This window comes from Protobothrops mucrosquamatus, unplaced genomic scaffold (genome assembly GCF_001527695.2).
Source record: "Protobothrops mucrosquamatus isolate PMUCROS unplaced genomic scaffold, P.Mucros_1.0 scaffold681, whole genome shotgun sequence".
NCBI classification, from domain to species: domain Eukaryota; kingdom Metazoa; phylum Chordata; class Lepidosauria; order Squamata; family Viperidae; genus Protobothrops; species Protobothrops mucrosquamatus.
In genome coordinates, this window is record NW_015386968.1 from 27,600 (window position 1) to 47,679 (window position 20,080).

At 38.1% G+C, this 20,080-nt stretch overlaps 1 protein-coding gene across 4 annotated transcripts in view; it reads right to left on the reverse strand.

The window, feature by feature from the left end:
• Positions 1-206: 206 nt before the first annotated feature.
• P4HA1 (prolyl 4-hydroxylase subunit alpha 1) overlaps positions 207-20,080 on the reverse strand; it is a 40,142-nt gene continuing 20,268 nt past the window's right edge. Inside the window, exons 9-15 of one of the 4 annotated variants that reach the window (XM_015818096.1) lie at positions 18,620-18,690; positions 11,984-12,083; positions 10,154-10,207; positions 7,118-7,183; positions 5,254-5,322; positions 3,019-3,115; positions 207-1,248 (exon numbers count right to left, since the gene is read on the reverse strand). In XM_015818096.1, the coding sequence (XP_015673582.1) occupies positions 1,178-1,248; positions 3,019-3,115; positions 5,254-5,322; positions 7,118-7,183; positions 10,154-10,207; positions 11,984-12,083; positions 18,620-18,690 (528 nt within the window). In that variant the 3' untranslated portion in view covers positions 207-1,177. Of the gene's footprint in view, positions 1,249-3,018; positions 3,116-5,253; positions 5,323-7,117; positions 7,184-9,880; positions 10,100-10,153; positions 10,208-11,983; positions 12,084-18,619; positions 18,691-20,080 lie in introns of those variants that run through there. The other 3 variants (XM_015818098.1, XM_015818097.1, XM_029284523.1) reach the window with 3 other exon arrangements.

Here is a 20,080-nt window from a genome sequence, read left to right on the forward strand (position 1 = left end):
ATGGGGCTTTGCTTGTTTGTGCGGACCAGTTGCTGGCACTATGAAGCGGTATATAAATCTAAGTGCTATTGTAAGCTTTTTCAGAATTATCTGTATTTAATATTTCAGACGCCACCCTTTATGAACAGAGACTTGGTTAAAAAGTTTGTATCAGAGACAACGTGCACCTGAGGCTCACAACATAAATCATTCTCCAGACCACAAAGAACTTTCAAAAGATTTAGTATTATAAATATATTGTCTTTTTTTTTTTCACAAAGCCCCTCCATTGGAAAACAAGGTTTGGTATTGTTGGTAAGGGAAGTATGCATTTTCTTATACATATGGTTTCATACAAATTCAAATTCGGTAGATAAGGCACAGTGCTCTATGTTATGTCAGAACTGATCTTGTCTCCATGCCTTCACGGGGTAAAATTGTTATTCCTTACAGAATAAAAAGCAGCAGTACATTTTAAATTACAATCTTGAATCACAATGACATTTAAAAAGATGAGCCGCACTTAGATACACACACAAAAGTCATTTTCTACAACTTTCCTTCAAAAGGGGTCCTCCGGCATATGCAGACAAAGCACAACTGCAGTTCTGTTCAAGCCTTTTATATGTAGACAGTTACTGGCTCATTTCTTGGAATTAGCTCAATTTATTTGTGAGGCATAAGAAGAAGAAAAAAACTATACTGGGAGGAAGAATTTGTTTCTGAGTTTTTTGGCACTTGGTAAAACCAGGCAAAGACAGACAATTTGCAGTGAAGGCCCAGAAGCACAACTGGTTTTTACAGAAGTGTTCAGGCATTCAAAACTAAAGAAACAAGTAGAAGTGATATATAATATCTTACCATCCAAGCAAAGCAGTTGTCAGATGATGAAAAGTTCATATATCCATTCTGCTTCCTTCACAAACTTGGTGTCTCTACAGAAGATTTTTAGCCATGGCATCTTACAGTCATTAGAAATGAAGCATATCGCTCAATAAAAACATTTAAATGGGTATATCTGCAAATATATATATATATATATTGTCCATAGATAAAATATTTGTCCATAGTTGAAAGAGTGATTGGCACTGGAGACAAAAGTTGGAGTGGGATATTAGTGTAAACTATCAGTGTTAATTAATCAAGGCAATGAGAAAGGGAAAAATAATTTGCCCTAAAAAATAAAAGGGGACTGGTATCATTCAAACTCTGATAAGGCACACCGTCTTCGAAACTCTTGCCCACGCTCGTGGATCCATTTATTGGAGACTATAAAAAAGGGGGGGAAAGGAAGTATTTGTTAGCTCATCAAATTTTCATCCTGTCTTCCTTTCAGAAACTCAAGACAGTATACATAACATTTGTTCCTCCAGTTTTTCCCTACAGCAAAGGTCCACAACCTTTTGGGCACCGGGGACCGATTCCCTGGAGAAAGGTTTTTCCACGGACTAGAGAGTGTGTGGTTTTGTGTGCTGCCTGCATCCCACGGGTGGGGCTTTGCTTGTTTGTGCGGACCGGTCACTGGCATGAAGCGGCCCGGTACTGGTCCACAGACTGGGGGTTGGGGACCCCTGCCCTACAGCAACCATCAAAAGGGTAGGTTAGGCTGAAAGACAGTGACTGACCCTGAATTAGCTAGTGAGATGTCATGGACGAGGGTGAAGATCAACCTTTTCTCCCTACTTCTTAACCAAAACCATTATTATTTCACCACACTGGTAAGTCACACCTAGTTATATTTAATGACCAATCCACCTATAAAAGTGCCACATAAATGGTATCATATAGGTAGTCCTCGACTTATGACCACAACTGAGCCCAAAATTTCCATTGTTAAGCAAGACAGTTATTATAAGTGAGTTTTGCCTCATATGACCTTTCTTGACACAGCTGTTAAGCGAATCACTGCATTTGTTAATTTAGTAATATGGTTTAAAGTGAATCTGGCTTTCCCATTGACTTTGCTTATCAGACAGTCGCAAAAGGTGGTCATGTGATCCTGGGACCACTGCAACTGTCATAAATATGAGTCAGTTGCCAACTATGACCATAAGGATCCTGTAACAGTTGTGTGAAAAATGGTCATGTCATAAGTCACTTTTTTTCAGTGCCACTGTAATTTCAAGCAGTCACTAAATGAATGGTGGTAAGTTGAGGACTACCTGTACTTATTATTGGGATGAGGAGAATTAGAGTGCTATGCTTGAACCATATCTGTCAGGCTCGAGCCCAAAGACAACACAGCAAGATCCAATCAAGTCCAATCCTTTATTTGCTTACAACTAATAGACAGAATCTTGCTGAACAAAAGCTCTATCTTTTTGCTATCCTAAGAGATTCTAGGTTATGGCCATTCTGAACCTCTTCCTCCTTCTCCCACCAGCTTAGGACTGCACTGTCTCTTAATCCAGGCCTTTCTCTGGGAAATTCTCCTCACTGCTATTCCAGATGCACATTCCCTCACAATACCTTATTTCAGCAGGCAGGACTGGCCTAGGGGTATTTTAGAGGGGTTTTAAATTAAATTTTTAGTAGAAGCGGCCAAATTTGAATAGTTATTTTTAATCTTTTTTAAATTTTGTATTGTACTATACCATTGTTTTAAACTGGCTGTAAGCCGCCCTGAGTCCTCCGGGAGAAGGGCGGGGTATAAATTTAATAAAATCAAAATCAAAATCAAACCTAAGTGTCAAACCATTTTTCAAGCTAGAAACAGGTTCTGGTTTTGGATGGGGGATTCCCGAACGTCACATAGATCCCTGCTAGGGCTAAGAGGCACTTAGCATCTGAGAAATCATTAAGTCACTCTCCACCCCCAATCCATTTCCACATAACCTGTGTCGCAAGGTGTGGATTAAACAACTTCTCTTCACTGTTCGCAATGGGAGAAAGTAAAACAAAAACATGCAAGTGTGTTTCCATTCTGATTCCACACTCTTCACACAAAAAGTTTAATATGTCCTTCTACTTGGGACATTTCAAGGATGTTCCATACAGAGTTTAAAAGGGGACTATTAAAATTTCAAATTTCATACATACCCCATTTGTTACCAACTAATACTGGACATGCAGCGTGCCGGGTGCTGTAGTCTCCTTCACCACTTGGAAAAAGATTGTACCAAAATACCGCTGTCCCCTAGTAAAACACAAAGTAACAGCAACTTATTTGGGGGTTAACTTTTGAAAAACGCAAAAAGAAATATCCTCCAAATGCCTGAAAGGATGCGGCAAAGCACTCTCCATCACCCACTGCCTTGGTTTCTAGTATTCCTCAAATGCTACATTTCAGGGGGTGGGCAAAATACAGGTAGTCCTTAGATAACAACAATAATTGGGACTGGAATTTCCATCACTAAGTGATGAGATACAACATCATCTGACAGAGTTGCTTAGCAATGGCAATCCTGACACTCCCTATTGCCGTTGTTAACCACCCAGTCATTAGCTGAAAATCCACCAAGACCACGTTCACTCATCCTGCCAGGACAAGCTACCAGAAATGGTATATAAAATGAGAGCAAACCCCATTCCCAACCAGCACTGATGATGTTATCTAGTTTGGTAATGAAACATCTACAAGAAAACAACCAAGGTCAGAGGACCAAGGACCTCTATTTCATCCCTGAGCTACAAATATTTTTCCTCTATGAGGATCAACCCCAATACAATCCCATTCCTAGCTTGGTCCCTCCCAGCTGTGAGCCTCAATAAGGTAAGAGTCTGCCACCATTTCAACTCCTCCGACCCAGTTTATCTTCCTCCTCCATCTCTGTCCTTTTGGCCACCCTAAACTCCACTGCCTCTGCACCACCATAACCGCTCCAGGTGATCTTCACTGTCTTCTTCCTCCCGCTGCCGAAGAGGTGCACCTGTCCTGGCCCTGGCAGTTGCTGGCTGTGCCAGGTCTTCTTCCCAAGGACATTTCCGACCTTGCCCAAATAGTGTGTAGCTTATTCTTGAGGCTTTGGAAGTGTAGCATGGGGCATAAGCCCAGGAGAGGCAGCGGAGTGCACGGCAGTCAAGGGGGCAGAGATAAGGGGGAGACAAGCGGGTGGGGAGAATTGAAGCATCCCTGCAGATGTGAATGTGGATGGCCTGCCAAGCGATCTGAATTTTGATTATATGACTGCAAGGGCATTCTTTCAGCAACCACACGTAACTACTATTCCTTCAGCACTGCCCTAACTTTAAATGGTCACTGAACAAATGGTCATTAGGGGAGAACTACCTGTATTTCATTTCAAATGATTTCAAGGGTGAATTTTCACAAAATTATCCATCTCAAGTTACAAAATGCTCAAAACAACTCAAAATAAGAGGTCGATGGAATTTCACCTTTGGAAATGGTTCAAAACAAAACATTTTGCACATCCTATCTACACTCCTTTCATCCAAGTTTAAACAGCTGGCAATATTTCAGTTTCATTAAAAATGAGGGCAGCCCCAAATCTTTTAATATAAAAATTATTGGGCTTATTAAGATTATTTACTCTTCTAATTTATTGTAAAACATAACAGGAATGGGCAACAAACTAGGACTGCAAACTGCTGTTTGCCTCTGATGGGGAAGCTAAGCTTGTTGCCAGTGTTTAAACTGTTGTGTTCAAACTTAGATATAACAATAAAGCGTTATTTCATAAGTCCAGGACTATTGCTTCAAGGCCTACAAGAGAAGAAAGAAAAGAAAACATGTGGCATAACTGTTCCTATGTACAGGTAGTCCTTGACTTACAGCTGGTATCTTAGTGACCATACAAAGTTACATCAGATCCTCCAGTGAGCACCAGACTGAAACAAAGCAAATGGAGAGGTCATGACTGGTTCTACAGATTGCCAACTCTCAAGGTGAATTAAGCAGCTGTTGCAACTGCTTCCTAATCTGGCAACCAAAAGAGTTGATGCAGCTTCACATGGCGTCAGAAGAAGACATAAAGAATCCTTTGGGCCAATGTATGGTCAGAAAACAAAATGGCATGGATGCATGGATGCAGTGGTGGGATTCAGACAGTTCGCACCAGTTCGGTAGAACCAGTAGCTAATTTTTTGTTGCCCAGGCCCAAAATGGACTTCCGGAAGCGGCATCCACACAGAGAAACGGTTGTTCACATATTTGAATCCCACCACTGGATGGATGACCTGGACCTGTCCTATCTTTCCTCTAAAAGTGTTACTTTCAAAATCCAACTCTTATCTTTCTGCCAGCAAAAACAAAAAGATACCAGAACCTTTATGAGGTACATGAATAGAATGGTCGGAGATGGTCACCTTACTTACCTTCTTTGGCCAAACACTGGCTCCGACTTCAGGGAATACAGTTGCTCCTCCTGCTGCCACATCACTCATCTGAAAAGGAGAAAAAGTGACTATCCATTCCCAACTCTCTTTGAACCATAACTGAAAAGTAATCCCACAGATTCCATTAATAAACTGATAAAAAAGGTAAAATGTTGATGCCACCCAATTATTTATGCTAATTCAAAGAAAGCAATATTCAAAGAGGCAAAAGGGTCCAATAATTATTTATCTGGGAAAATAGTAAATATAGTTCAGTAACATATATGCTGATCACATGAATGCTGATGAAACTATATTGTTAGATTATGGACAAGGGAAAAGCTTTTGGGATTGTGGTGGAAAACTGAAAGAAAAAAAATGCCTTATGGATATTTACTCTGAAAAAGGCAAGTTTCATGTTGGGAAAATCAGGAGGACAAGAGTGAGAAAATAAAACCACCACCATCACAATGTTTTCGTAAAGCTTACAATATAACCTGATTTGGTATATTTTTTGCTTTTTGTAATTGCCATAAAAATATTGTAGCCCTAGAAAAGAGGCAGAAAATAATAAACAAGGTACTTAATTATCTGAAGAAATATCATAACGAAGAAAAACTTTGTCCAAAATTACAGTGTGGTAAGAAGGGTGGCCAATAAATTTAATAAATAAAAAAATAAAAAGTGAGCATAGGTGAACAGAAGGCGAGATGACAGTTATAAAGAAAGTCAATCAAGAGACATTTTTCCCCATTTTTTTCAAATCTAGAACTGAGATCTTCCAATGAAGCTGAACAATGGGGACTTTAGAACAGGCTAAAACAAGTGTGTATGACCCCTTCTTATGAATATCTCCAATATCAGCACCTGCCGTTTGGAACATCTTGCCCCGACAAGCTGAGATCCACTTTCATGCTTCTGACCTTTCATAAGGACCTGAAGGCCTGGCTCTGCCAATTGGGGCTTGGGGCCCCAACGGGAGAGTATCATACTGGAAGTGGCTGATGGATTAGGAGAAGACCCCCACCTTCCCCCTTCTGGCCATCTTGCTTCCTTCCTTCCTTCCCATCTTTTTAATTTAATCTTTACTATTATGAAAAAACTATTTATTCTTCTTGGTTTTACTGGCTTCCATTGTGGTTAGCTGCCCAGAGTCACCTCAAAGTGAGATGGACAGCAAGCAAATCTTATGATTTTCAATATTTACTTGAAGGAAAAAAATACAGGAGGAAGAGAAAAATTTTTGCTCATGGCTCCTTGATGAATTTCCCAGAAGCATTTGGCTGGGCACCATGATAACAGAATAATGGCTTAATTGGCAGCACAAAGGTAAACTAAATGTTTTGCATGTAGAAAGTTCTAAATCTTCAATTAAAAGTTACAGCTGAAGTACTGTAGTACTATGGAAACTGGGTTGTCTGCTTAACAGACTTCAGATAAGTGCTATCATTTAGAGGTGACAATCTTAAACTTAATGTGCCAATCCTCTGACTCAGGATAAATCCATCAGCAGAGTCTGGTACACACAGCATTGGATGGGCCAACCTCTGATCTGATCAAGCACGCCTATTATGTTCTTACTGGATATTTATGATAAAGGATATCTAGCTAAGGACACTGTTTTGTGAAAAAATGGTTCATTCCAGTCACCTATAAAAACATAACTCATGATGTACAATACAGAATGTTTCTCCCAAACTGCTGTGTCTAATACCAAACACTTGTCCTTCTACAGTGCCATAACATAAATTGGAAAAATACAAAAAGTTCTGTGTTCTTCAGCAATTGATGTTTTCTCTCTCACTGAGACAAATTCCTTGATTGCATTATAAGTGTGGACATCCTAATAACTTATCTTACTTACATAGAATAGCCACGTAGCAATTCTATTGCCTGTACCCAGTTCTTTAAAGGCGTCTGGTTCATCTTTCTGTGTTCAAAGACATAGATGGTATTATGAATAAAACAACAATGACACACCGAGGAAACATTTTTTAAGTATAATTCTTCTTGGAAGATCTGAAAGGCAAGAAAAACTGTAGTAGGGCTTTTTCTCCTTGAAGCTAACATTGTTTTATTCAGGTAATAACTCTTTTGAATAGCTGGATTACATAGTTAGCCTACAAAATTCTTAAAATACAAAGCACGAATTTGTTATTCTTCTACATTATATACAAAGGGAAATCTGCACCACTTACTTGTTGAAAACTCTCTTCTTTTTGGAATGGATAAGAGAGCCTATGTTCATGAAATTGATCAGCAATTTTTTTGAAACCCATCCCCAAAAATGAGCTATGTAGTAACATCCTATGCATTCTTGCTGTCTTTGTATCAAGTCACTGAAATGGTTCACTTTTTTTGGCAACCTCCTAAAATTCTAGCCATTTTGAGCCACCACTTTATGAATGCCTGTAACATATCATCGACAATCCTCTACCATATGTTGTATCCTACTTTTTTGCTATTTTACAAAACCTGATGTGTTTTGGAGAATTCATTATGCAATTGTCTTTAATCTTTTGTTGACATTTTAAAAACCAGTTCTATTGTATTTGCCAAATTTGACTGGATGTATAGTCAAACTTGAAAGATTACTGGTGATATAAAATCTACTTATGATTCCAATACCACAGGCATTACTGAACAAATTCTTCTCTAAAGCACACGGGTTATTCAAAAAATCCATAAAGAAACAATCATCAATAAACAGGGCAGACATATACAAATTTCTTTACACACAGTTTCCAGGGTGCTACAGTTCCTACAAAACAAACTCTCCTACATCTAAAAATAATTTTTAAAAATCCAGACAACAGGGGATTGTATGCTGTCCACTAACTACAATTTAAGTCAACCAAACAACTAAATTATACTTGTCAGCTTAAGCAAGCTGTGCCAATGCAAACAGAATGTCTTTCATCCTAGAATTACAAGATAAACCTTTTCATGCTGGTAAACTTAATTACTTTCATATGCAGATGTTTAAAATAGTTTAAAAATTGCAGTGCTTCCTCCATATGATTAAGTACTGCAATAGCTTCCTGCCCTTTTGCCCAGCTTAAAGATTTTAACTTTAACCTGCAGGAAACTGTTTTCTATGCATAGAAAAGACCTGCTTTTTCTAGGAAAGATCTTCTTTAAAAGCCCTCCTCCAGGGGTAGTAAAACATTTGAATGGTGGCTTATTACAGGTAGTCCTTGACTTACAAGCAATCGTTTAGTGACCCTTCAAATTTACAATGGCACTGAAAAAAGTGATTTAAGACTATTTTTACACCTACAACTGTTACAGAATCCCCATGGTCACATGATCAATATTCAGATGCTTGGCAACTGACATGTGTTTATGACAGTTGCAGTGTCCCGGGGTCATGTGATCACCTTTTGTGACCTTCTGACCTTCCCCAATGGGGAAGCTAGCTTAATTTAGCAACCCTATTACTAACTTAACAGCTGCAGTGATTCACTTCATTGTAGCAAGAAAGGTCATAAAGTGAGGCAAACTCACTTAACAACTGTCATGTTTAGCAACAGAAATTTTGGGCTCAACTGTAGCCATAAGTCAAGGACTATTTGCATTACCCAGTCATTCCAGGGAGGTTTGTTTGACACCTGCGCTCTTAATATTTTTCAAACCAGCTTAGACAGTGTATTAGTTATTTTTTTAATCTTAATTTTTTTCAGCAGTTATAAAAGCTGGGATATCTTTTAATCCATGATATTTCTGCTACTACTGTATTTCATTTATTTTCTGCCTGTTTAACACTGATTTTACATTTCATTGTTTTCTTTCTTATAAATCACTATTTTATTGTAAGTAGCCCTGACAAGGCCCGTTAGTGGCTAAAATAAAGATTTCATTAAATAAACAAAATATTAAATTGAAATACATTGGGCATTATGTAGCATAGTAGAATTTACAACACACTTCAGAAGTTCATAGGCGCACTGCAAAAATATTAGGACAGAAATTAAAGCTATGCATGAAGACATGTTAATATACGGTTGATTTGAGAAGCACATCAGAGGATTTTAAGCAACAAAGTGAATTGAAGTTTGATCTTGTGTTAAGGCAAGAATTTTTAAATTACTACCTGAAAGGTTGGTTCAAGAAAAATGTTAATTGAAAATGTTACTTTACACCAATGCTTCGTAAATCACCATCTGAATTTATTCCATTTTTGGATTAAAAGATAGTTCATTAAGAAAAATATATATAAACAGGCATTAAAATGCTGATATACTGAATTTCAAAATCATCTTTTTTTTTTTGATCAGCGCAACACTTTAAACCAGGGGTACAAACTGTGATTATTTTAATGAGCTAAATTTGGTAAAATTAATATAGCTAAAAACGAAAGCTGACCATTGCTTTGTCTATATGCCACTAATATAATATAAAGTTGCTTTATCACTATTCCCAATGAGTCAGCAACCTTTTTCTGTAAAGCACTTTCTATGAAGTGACACTTTTAACCAGTGGTGGGATTCAAATATGTATGGATGCCGCTTCCGGAAGTCCATTCTGGGCCTGGGCAATAAAAAATTAGCTACCGGTTCTGCTGAAAAGGTGCAAACTGGCTGAATCCCACCACTGCTTTTAACTTTTTCCTTAATAGTTTATTGCAACTGACTATCTTTTTACTGTTCAAATGGCGATTTAGGAAGCTTTATCCAGTCAGATGGATTAGACCACTCAAAAGCCCAAATGTAATACAGATATAAGACACTTCCAATAACATCCCAAAAGCCTAAGCTCCGCAAACTTTTCTTTCACCCATCATTTTACTTGCCCGAGCAAAGTCATAGTGGGGCTCATACTGTCCTCCCATTCCATAATTTGCTACCTGGAAAAAAAGAAACACAGCACATATGAAGCTCGAAGGCGAAGAAAGACTTACCCTTCCAAAATCAAAATGAGGCTCGTACTGGCCTCCTACTCCGTAATTGGCTACCTACAGTAAAAGAAGGACAAACACTCAGTGAAAGATATAAGATGTGACCTCAGACACTTGCTTCATTTCTAAGGTGAAATCTGACTACAAGACAATAGAACAACTTAAATCTTCAGAGTAGCAAGTCTCCCTAAAGGGACGTACAGGTAATCTTTGACTTACGACCACAACTGAGCCCAAAATTTCCGTTGTTACCGTGTTTCGCAGAAAATAAGACCGGGTTGTTGTTTTTTTGCCTCCAAACGAGGCACCAGGTCTTATTTTCAGGGTAGGCCTTACCTCACCTCCAGCACTGACAGCCCCACCCAGCAGGTCTACTTCTTCTGGGGCTGAGGTTCTGCAGCTGCATTCAGGTCTGTATTTTGCAGTCAGGCCTTTCCAGAAGGCCTAAGCAGCCGAGTACCGAGCTACCTGTTCAATCCACAGCTTGGTGCTTGGCTGCTGAGGTCTTGCAGAACTGAGCTATGGATTGAATCCGTAGCTCGGTTCTTGGCTGCACAGGCCTTTCGGAAAGCCCTGTGACTGAGAAATGCAGGCCTGGCTGCAGAAGAGGCCTCAGAAGAAGAAATGGGCTGGCAAGGAGAGGCCTGGCTGCAAGGTAAGTGGATGCAGGGTGGGTGGGGCAGCTCCACAACCCCATCCCTGCCCTAGCTTGATTTTTAGGTATGTGCCTCACCACAAAACTAGGGCTTATTTTTGAGGTAGGGCTTATATTAGGCCCACCCCCAAAAATCAAGGTAGGGCCTACTGTTGATATAGGCCTTGCTTTCGGGGAAACACGGTAGGTGAGTTTTGCCCCATTTTATGACTTTTCTTCCATAGTTAAGTGAATCACTGCATTTGTTAGTGACACGATGGTTAAGTGAATCTGGCTTCCCCACTGACTGTGCTTGTCAGAAGGTCACAAGAGGTAAGATCACATGACCCTGGGACACTGTAATCATCAGAATGGGACAACTCGCCACAGCCCACTTGCTGCGGCCACCTTGTCATGGCCAACTCACTATGGCCAATTTGCTGCGGGCTAACTCGCCGCAAGACAATGTGCCACTGGACAATTTAACAATTCAATTCAATTATTCAAAATAAAAAATATTTAGTCATTCACATTTCATTCTGTCCTTCCTTTTGCACCCTTTCCTTAATGATTCTATTCCACCATTTCTTTGATATTAGTGTAATTCTTGTCCCACAGCGAATTGTCACTCGCCATGGCGAGCTGGCCATGATGAGTTGGCCATGGTGAATTGTCATAGACCCGCAACCATTTTGAGTCAGTTGCAAGCATCTGAATTTTGATCATGTGACTATGGGGATTCTGCAATGGTCATAAGTGTGAAAAGTGGTCATAAGTCCCTTTTTTCAGTGCTGTTTTAACTTCAAATGGTCACTAAACGAATGATTGTAAGTCGAGGACGACCTGTATAGGCAATTGCAAAAACTAAAGCAGGAACTATTCAGCAGCATTGCAGACCTGCAAATAACACTTAATGCAAACAATTTGAACATATTAATTCAGCAGCCCTTGCAGATGCAAAGTTAAAAGTACTGGAACCCTTAATAGGGAAGCTTTTGTTTTATATGCTTTCAATTTCATTCAACGTTCAGTGAAAAATTATCTATTTTGTTTATTTTACATCTGATAATTTTAATGTTTTTAATGTTGTGATGTTATAAGCCACCCAGAGTCATTTGAGACAGGAGTGGCAAATAAATTTCTGAATGAATGAATGAATGCCTGTTCTGTCACATATTTTTCTTTTTTTATAAACTCACTTGGAGCTCCTCTGCTGTGGAAACATCCAACCCTGTTAGATCCTGTATCCTCTGATTTATACGTGCCACTACAGGGTTTTCATATCCAGATAGCCAGGCACTAAAAATGAAATTAAGAGTATTATTCATGAACAACAAGATCTCAGTATTAATTTTCATGACCAATCAGAAACTAATTTTAATTGTGCAAAGTAGTCTATAAAATCTAACCCCAATGTAATTTACAAGAAATATTTTTTAAGTCTACACACTGTTTCGCATGAAATGTAATTCCGACTTGTTTAGCTAGAGCACATCCAGGATTAATTAAAAAAAAAATCTGCTGAGTCAAACTTCAAATAGTATATTCTGTGAGCAACGTATTATTTTCTACACAGGATTTCTGGTATAATATGAGTGGAGTAAATGAGTGAACCCAGGATCACATAGGTTGTGTGCATCAGAAAAAATACTGGACCACTGCTTTAGAGCAACATAATTTTTTCACCATTAACTATAATGGAAAGGGGAAACAAAACATTACTTATCCAATTCTTCTCACAATTGTCGGAATGCTATGAAGCAATCTTTTTCCCCCCCTCTTCTTTGGTGCATCATACAGGTAGTTCTCAACTTACAACCACAACTGAGCCCATAATTTCTATTGTTAAATGAGGCACTTGTTAAGTGATTTTTACGACCTGTTTTACGACCTTTCTTGCCCCTGTTGTTAAGTGAATCACTGCAGTTGTTAGTGACATGGTTGTTAAGTGAATCTGCTTGCCCATTACCTTTGCTTGTCAGAAGGTCGCAAAAGGCGCTCACATGACTCCAGGACACTGTGTCATAAATGTGAGTCAGTTGTCAAGAATTCAAATGTAGGCTTCCGGTTCCGGATCGCGGCACCAGCGGACGCGCGGGGAGAGCCCTCTCTCCGCTGTCCGGTTTCTCGAGAGACCCTGGAAAGGGTTGAAAGTTGCCCTGGAGGGGCAACCACCACTGAGGAGGACCCTCGTTTGATCACGGAAGGGCAGCAGCCCTTCCTTTTGATCCGAGGCAGCTTCTTTGGATCGACGAAGAAAAGATCGGCCATTAACATGGCCGATCACCTAGCCGTACCAGCCGAAAGCCAGAAGTACTACTAAGCACAACGAAGCACCATGGAAGATCTGGGTGAGACCCTTTTCTACCTTTCTTTTACCCTAACTACCTTCCTGTGAAAGCCTCCTGAAACTTCTTCCCCGCTCTTAATACAGCGGCATTTGCATACACCTTGGGAATCTAAGCTTTGGAACAACAATAAAAAGAATATCTAATCTTAATAATTAAATAACTGGATTTTTATTTTTTGGGGGTCCCAAAAAGTTCCTATTATAGAGACTCAGCATTTTATCTATCTACTAAGTCTGAAAAATATCTTTTTTCGCTTTTTAACTGGATAAAAGCCTGACGTCTGGAAAAAAGATTTTATGGTCTACTGTGGACATCTTGTAGCTAGGCCTGGTATAGCAATTGAATTTCTTTGACTGTGAGGCCTGCTGACTCTCTTGATTTGTTCTTCACATTATCTAAGGAAAAGATAAGAAGTGGAAACAGTTGGGTGGTGAAAATAACTTTTAGGTGGACATTGGCTGATTTTTACTAAACATAGCCTCCACTAAAAACTATCTCTAATCACTATGGAAATGGAGGAACTTTACCCACAACTTAAACTATAAACTCATACTTGAAAAAAATCTTGAAGCCACTGAGCTAATGAATGCCAGAGTGAAAACCAAAGATGCTACCCAGAAACTACAAATTGAACCCCAGACTCCAACTGATCAATTTATAAACAAAAAAACAATAGAAGAGGAACAACTTAACATCAAAGAGGATGCTGCACAACAATATCTACAATCTATTGAGAACTTTGAGAATCAAATACTGACTTTAACTAAAATACCTGTAACTTCAACAGCAGCAGGAACTGATCAACTGATCAACAAACACAATATATTGAGAACCTAGACAACTCAGACAAGCTAACAATAACCACAACACCACATGACTCTTTATTCTAGTCAGATGGAACTGGAACAAGAAGAAGACCAGACTGAACTGATGATTAATATCCCAAATCAAACCAAACATGATTAATATCCCAAACCAATTATTAGGGCAACAACCTAATAACTACAAAGGGGCCAGTTCCTTTGAAAAATTGACAACTGGATGTTCTCCCTTGATTCAAACAACATGTCTAATGAAGGGAGATTCATCTGAGACTTAAAGGCCCTGGCATGGAACCCTGCTTGGCACAAAAAGAAAGCCAGAGTTAGATTTAAAAATGGGACTTAAAATTTTACTTAATGGGTTAAGGAGAGTTTTAGAGACATTGATTGATGTAATATTTAGGATTTAGATTTACAATGGAAATGAAAATTAATTGTTAGATTATAGTTTGGAATGGTAATATGGAAATGGGTTTGTGACATTGAAAGATATTTTACTAGTAAAGAGGAGCTATCAGGATGAAAAATAGAATATATTTGTGAAATAAAGTAAGAATTACAAGATACGATAATTACCTTGTAATGAAACGAGGGAAATTAGGCTTACCTGAAGTTTAAATATTATGGTTATTAAAGGTTAAATTGGAATATGGTAACTGAAATTAAGTAAAATTTTAAAACAGGATTTGGATATGTATAAGTAAAATGTTATTGATAAATGTATTGACTGATTGAGCTTTATCTAGAAATGTATTAATTTGAATATGATATAATTAAGGGAAATATAGAGGGAATTTTAACGACGTAACCTGACAGATATATGAATGATTTTGTTATTGGATTATTGATTACCCTATCACCATGCTGCTTCCTAATTACTTGGATGTAAAAACTGAAAAAATTAATAAAACATGTTTTAAAAAAAAGAATTCAAATGTAAATTATGTGACCATGGGGATTCTGCAATGGACATGTGTGAAAAATGGTCATAAGTCACATTTTTCAGTGCTGTTGTAACTTCAAACTAAATGAACTGTTGTAAGTTGAGGACTACCTATATTCTGGGATGCACATTTCAAAAAAGAGTGAATGAGCCAAAGTTGCAAGAGAACCCAGGATTACTTTCACAAACCATCAATGACCATTGAAGTATTGGAGAAATTCAGCACATTCTACTGGATTGGAAGAATGGAGTTATGTATTTACTCCAGCAGATTTGCTATCTTTCTTTCTATAGGAACACAACAAATCACTAATCAAGAGCAGCAGATCATGAACCAACAGAAATTACAGAATCTTCAAGAGTATGGAGGAAATACAGCTGAACATTTGCCAGATATAGAATGATTTTTTAAAAAACTCGGTTAATGCACTTGTTAGTATATTGCTGGCATACTGTTAGTGTTGTATATAGTTAGTATATGAAACAAAGCAGACAAAAAAGGATTTCCTGCCTCAAAACAAACTGAAATTACATCAAGCGTTATCAGGAAGAGTTATCTCCTAGAGAGGGAAATTAAGTTTACAGCAACGAAGGTGTTAAAAGTAATTAATATGTAGTATGATCCATATTTAACCAATGAACTACTTGTGCTCTGTAGCTGGGATTCCTAGTTGATATTTCATGGTGACAGTTCAGTATCCCCTGGCAACTAAACTAAAAAAAATCAATGTTTTCTCACACTTCTTCTTACAGAGAACAAAATAAGATAGCTCATCAAAAGAGTAATACTGTACTGTTCGGCATCAGCAACCTACAATTTGTCCATCTATAGTTTATTCTCAGAAGTCAATCTGATTGATTTAGATAGGATTTGCTCTCAGTATATCTGTACAAGAGTGTAATTCAATGTATGGCCCTGACACAACGGAATGCAGCAATAAGTCAAGCAGAGTCAAATAAGTCAAAGCTTTCTAAATCACTCTGAGATTGCTTTGGCTACTAACCAGCTTTTAGACCAATATTTTCCATTCTTGGCAGCTTTAAGATGAGTGGACTTCAATTCCCAGAATTGCTGGCTAGTGAATTCTGGGAGTTGAAATCCACTCATTTTAAAGCTGAAGAGATTGATAAACATTGTTTTAGACTCACTTTACAGTTCTGTTTTTATAGTCACAAAGTGCTAAATAACTGGATCATATCTTAAAGTGCCATTTTTATTTGTTTGTTTATTAAATTTGTTTGCCACCCCACTACAAATTATCCCATATGAACCTCCACATGCTCCTTGTGTACATTTGGAAGCAGTTCTGATTTCAATCCTGCTTCAGTCAGTGAATATCTGGATGTGCTTCAACACATTCCTGATTAAGCTGTTAAACAGGAAGCCTCCCTATTACTAGATTGTTGGCTCCAGTTACTCAGTACTGCTTTGACCTACATTGCACCTGAAATTACAAGGTTCTGTTGCAGATCACCTTAAATATCCTTTGGCCAAAAAGAAAGCAAAGAATTAGTTAATACGTACATTTATTGCATTGCTTTTCTGTGGTAGTATACATTACTTTCCTTCCCATCTTCCTATTATTGTAAAATGTACTCTTTATTTTCCAGTACTGAATCTTACAGTTCAGTCTTAAATGCCTCTCTTATTTGGACTTTTATTTTTATCAATTTTATATCCATTTCTTCTTCAGGAAATTTGAATTCTCAACACATTTCATTTCAGTTCAAAGTATTCAAAGGTAAAATTATTTGTATTGTCTGTATCTCTTCAAAAAGTAATGTTAGCTAAATACTATTGTGGTGTTATGAATATGAATATTACAATACATCTGAAAACTTTTTAATTCAAAAAACAAGGTAGTTATAACAGTGGAGGTGGTTGATCAAGTAACAACAGATCCCACCTCCTCCAATTCTGCCCCTGCCCCCCCCAGTATAATTAGATTTTAGATTTTAATAATTGATTTTAATCTATGTTTTAATGTATATAGATTTTTATGACTGTAAGCTGCCCAGAGTTACCCTGTGGTAAGATGGGTGGTCATTAAATTTAATTAATTAATTAATCAATTCAAGCATTACAGAAGCTTTTCCAATTTCAAATAAACTAACATTCATCAGGCATGTATACCTTTCTCAGTCACTGCAATAATCAGTGTTAATTTTTACTCTTTTCAACATTCCACAATTCTATTCAGAGCTTCTAAATCTCCATTTGTAAGAAAGGATTTTATAAAATACTTCAGTAGTATTATTTAAACAGTATTCTCTCCTGTGATGAAAAAAAATGTTTTACTTAAAGAGAAGTAGGAATTTCAACAGTGATAAAACTGGATTTCTTAGAAGGATGTACTCTTAATAGTATCTTGCAGAGGGTTGGGCTAGATTGACCAAGTTATTTTAGTACAGCAATTGACTTGGCTCAGAATCCTGGGCCAGTTTATACAAACTGCCGGCCGCATACTTCAGAAGGAACAGTAATCCTGTCATTGCAAGGGCATACTGTAATATGGAAAGTGTTAACTAGGAAAAAGTTACTGGAATGCCTGGGCAGAGAAAATGGGCTTCTCTTCAAAAATACAAGAGGGAGTTATTTTGGTTTTTAGTACTGGGCCGTGGCCTGCTTGAAATGGGGCTGTGGAAGAGATGGACATACACGTGTGAAGCTCCATTTGCATGATCGGAGGGCGCTTGTGCTCAAGCGCTGTCCATTTGCGCGAATGGAGCTTTGCGAGAGAGCACAAGCACCCTCCGCTCAAGCGGCCTCTCATTGCGCAAGTGGAGCTTCATGCAAAAGTGCAAGTGGAGCTTTGTGTGTGGGCACAAGCACTCTGTTTGCGGGTGAAGCTCCATTGCCACTCACACACCCTTCCTCCACCCCAGGCTGGGCCACCAAGCTGGAAAGGTTGGACACCACTGTCCTAGTGGATGCTTTTTTTAAAAAAATCAAGGAATTGTTCTGACATCTGTGTTAGTTTTGCCAATACAGTTTCTGTTTTGGAAATTTTTAGCTTTGAACATATACGTGTAAGTTTTCTCAATGTATGTAGTATTTCACAAAATGACAAAAAAAATCACATTGAAATAACAATAAAAAACCCATGAAGCAGTAAAAAAAATCACGTTCCACATTCAGTGGCTTACTAAAATACTTTCTTGCAAATATTCTGCGACTGTATTTTTCAAAAAGCTAGCTGAGGATCAGGTATATTTTGTGCACTCTCTATTTAAAAACAGATGCTGAACTAGGAATTTCAAGCTATCATTATCATATATGGCTTCCTGTTTGTCATATGTTTCTTAAGTCGTCTTAAAATTAAGATAGATATAGAGAGCCATGCTAAAAAGCAAACAGATCGTAGAATGTAGCGTCTTCAGGTTAGGAAATTTACACAGATTGTGTTTAAGATGAAATAACTCAACATGCTAGTTTCATTAGGATTGTGCAGAGAAGTAATACATTGAATGCACCAACTGCCTTAAATAGCATTAAAGCATCACTAATTTCAATGAAAGAATGTGAAGGACATGCTTCGACAACTTAATTTGGGTTAGCACTTACATCTAAAACATTCCAAACTTTCAATGCCATAAGTGTTAGCAATCTGTTTTAAGACTGTGTCTACTGTTCAGACAAAGGATCCCAGTCCCAACTTTTGACATCAACCGCCGATTGACAAATCCCATTGTAGTCCACACATACCCATCTCCTCTTACCTCTTAGAGACTCTGTAATGTGCTGTGGTCAGTTTCCCAGTCTGAGGATCATGCACAGTAGCTCGGCTCAGCTACAAAAAATAAAAAAGAGAAAGGACACGGGCTTACTCTAGAAGCAAGCGTCTGGGCCAAGCCACAGGCAATTGGTAGGGTTCCGATTGGTCAAGATGGAATGTAATGCTCAGATCAGCAGGAACGCTTAAAGCACTGCAGTATCTGCTGTAGTCAATTTAATTCAATTATTTTAATCAAATTTGGTTAGATTGTCCTTTCACTTTTTCTTCCCCAAATGGAAAGCTTATGCAAGCCACTTGTATCTGCCAAGTTTCACAGAGAACTTCCCAGGAACCCAGAAGTTAAAGACTCTTCCTCCTCTCTACTGCTTCCAGTTATTCTTTCTTTGAAAAAATATGTGTTAATAGGTTACATACTTAAAACTTTATCAAAGTTAGGGTGTTCCAATAATTGAGAGACTGCTGTATTTATAGGGTACGCTATAAATGTTTGTAAATGTTCTATCGCCACTAAGAAAAAAGTGAGATTAAAAAAAAAGCGGGATATGCATTAACGTGAAATAAATGAATGGAATAAATTAACATCAACAAAGTTTCTGAACAAAACACATTTCATTTCTCCTCTACAACAACGTTTGATAGGAACCACTATAAGAACTGGATTTTAGCCAGAGAAATTGGAAATTCCCAATTCCACACAGGAGTGAAATAGTTATTTTAAAAAAATTAAATTATTTAAATTGTGTATAAACACATGGGGACTCCTCATTTTCAGTAACCAGATACGGAACAATTAATAAATAGGAGTGGTATTAAGAATTCATGAAAGCAAATAGGGTATTTTGAGACTGAAACATACGTAAAACTATACTAAACTCAACAGCGCATATGGTTCCAATAAAATCAAGCAGAATTTAACCATAGGGCTGTTGGTGTTACATTAGATATATATAGAAGTAGTGCATATTTCAATATAATCAATTTGTAGCCTTGTCAAGACAAGCATCTCATTGGTTTTTGTATACAGGAAGCAAATAACTCTCAGTACACTTAAGCATCCGAAGCAGAACATCCAGATTCAGTCAGTTTTGTTCCATACAGCATTAACCTTGTGAACTCTAAAGCTTCCTCCTTCCATTATATATTCAAGATAGATAGTGATTAATATTTATATGTTACTAATATGTTAGGGTGTAGGTCTAAACATATGTTGTATATAGCAGGGTTTTTCAACCGGTGGTACGCGTACCACTTGTGGTACATTAATGAGTGGCAGGTGGGTATGCAGCCCTGCCTAGCCAAGGGTAGTGGGGGAGGGAAAGAGCCAGCACAGGCAAGGACTTACAGCGAGAGAGTCCTCTGGAGCTGCAAAGGCCCCAGGCTCACTTCTGGCTCACCCTCCCCCATGAGAAAGGAGGAGGGGGCGGAGACAGGAGAGCCTATAAAA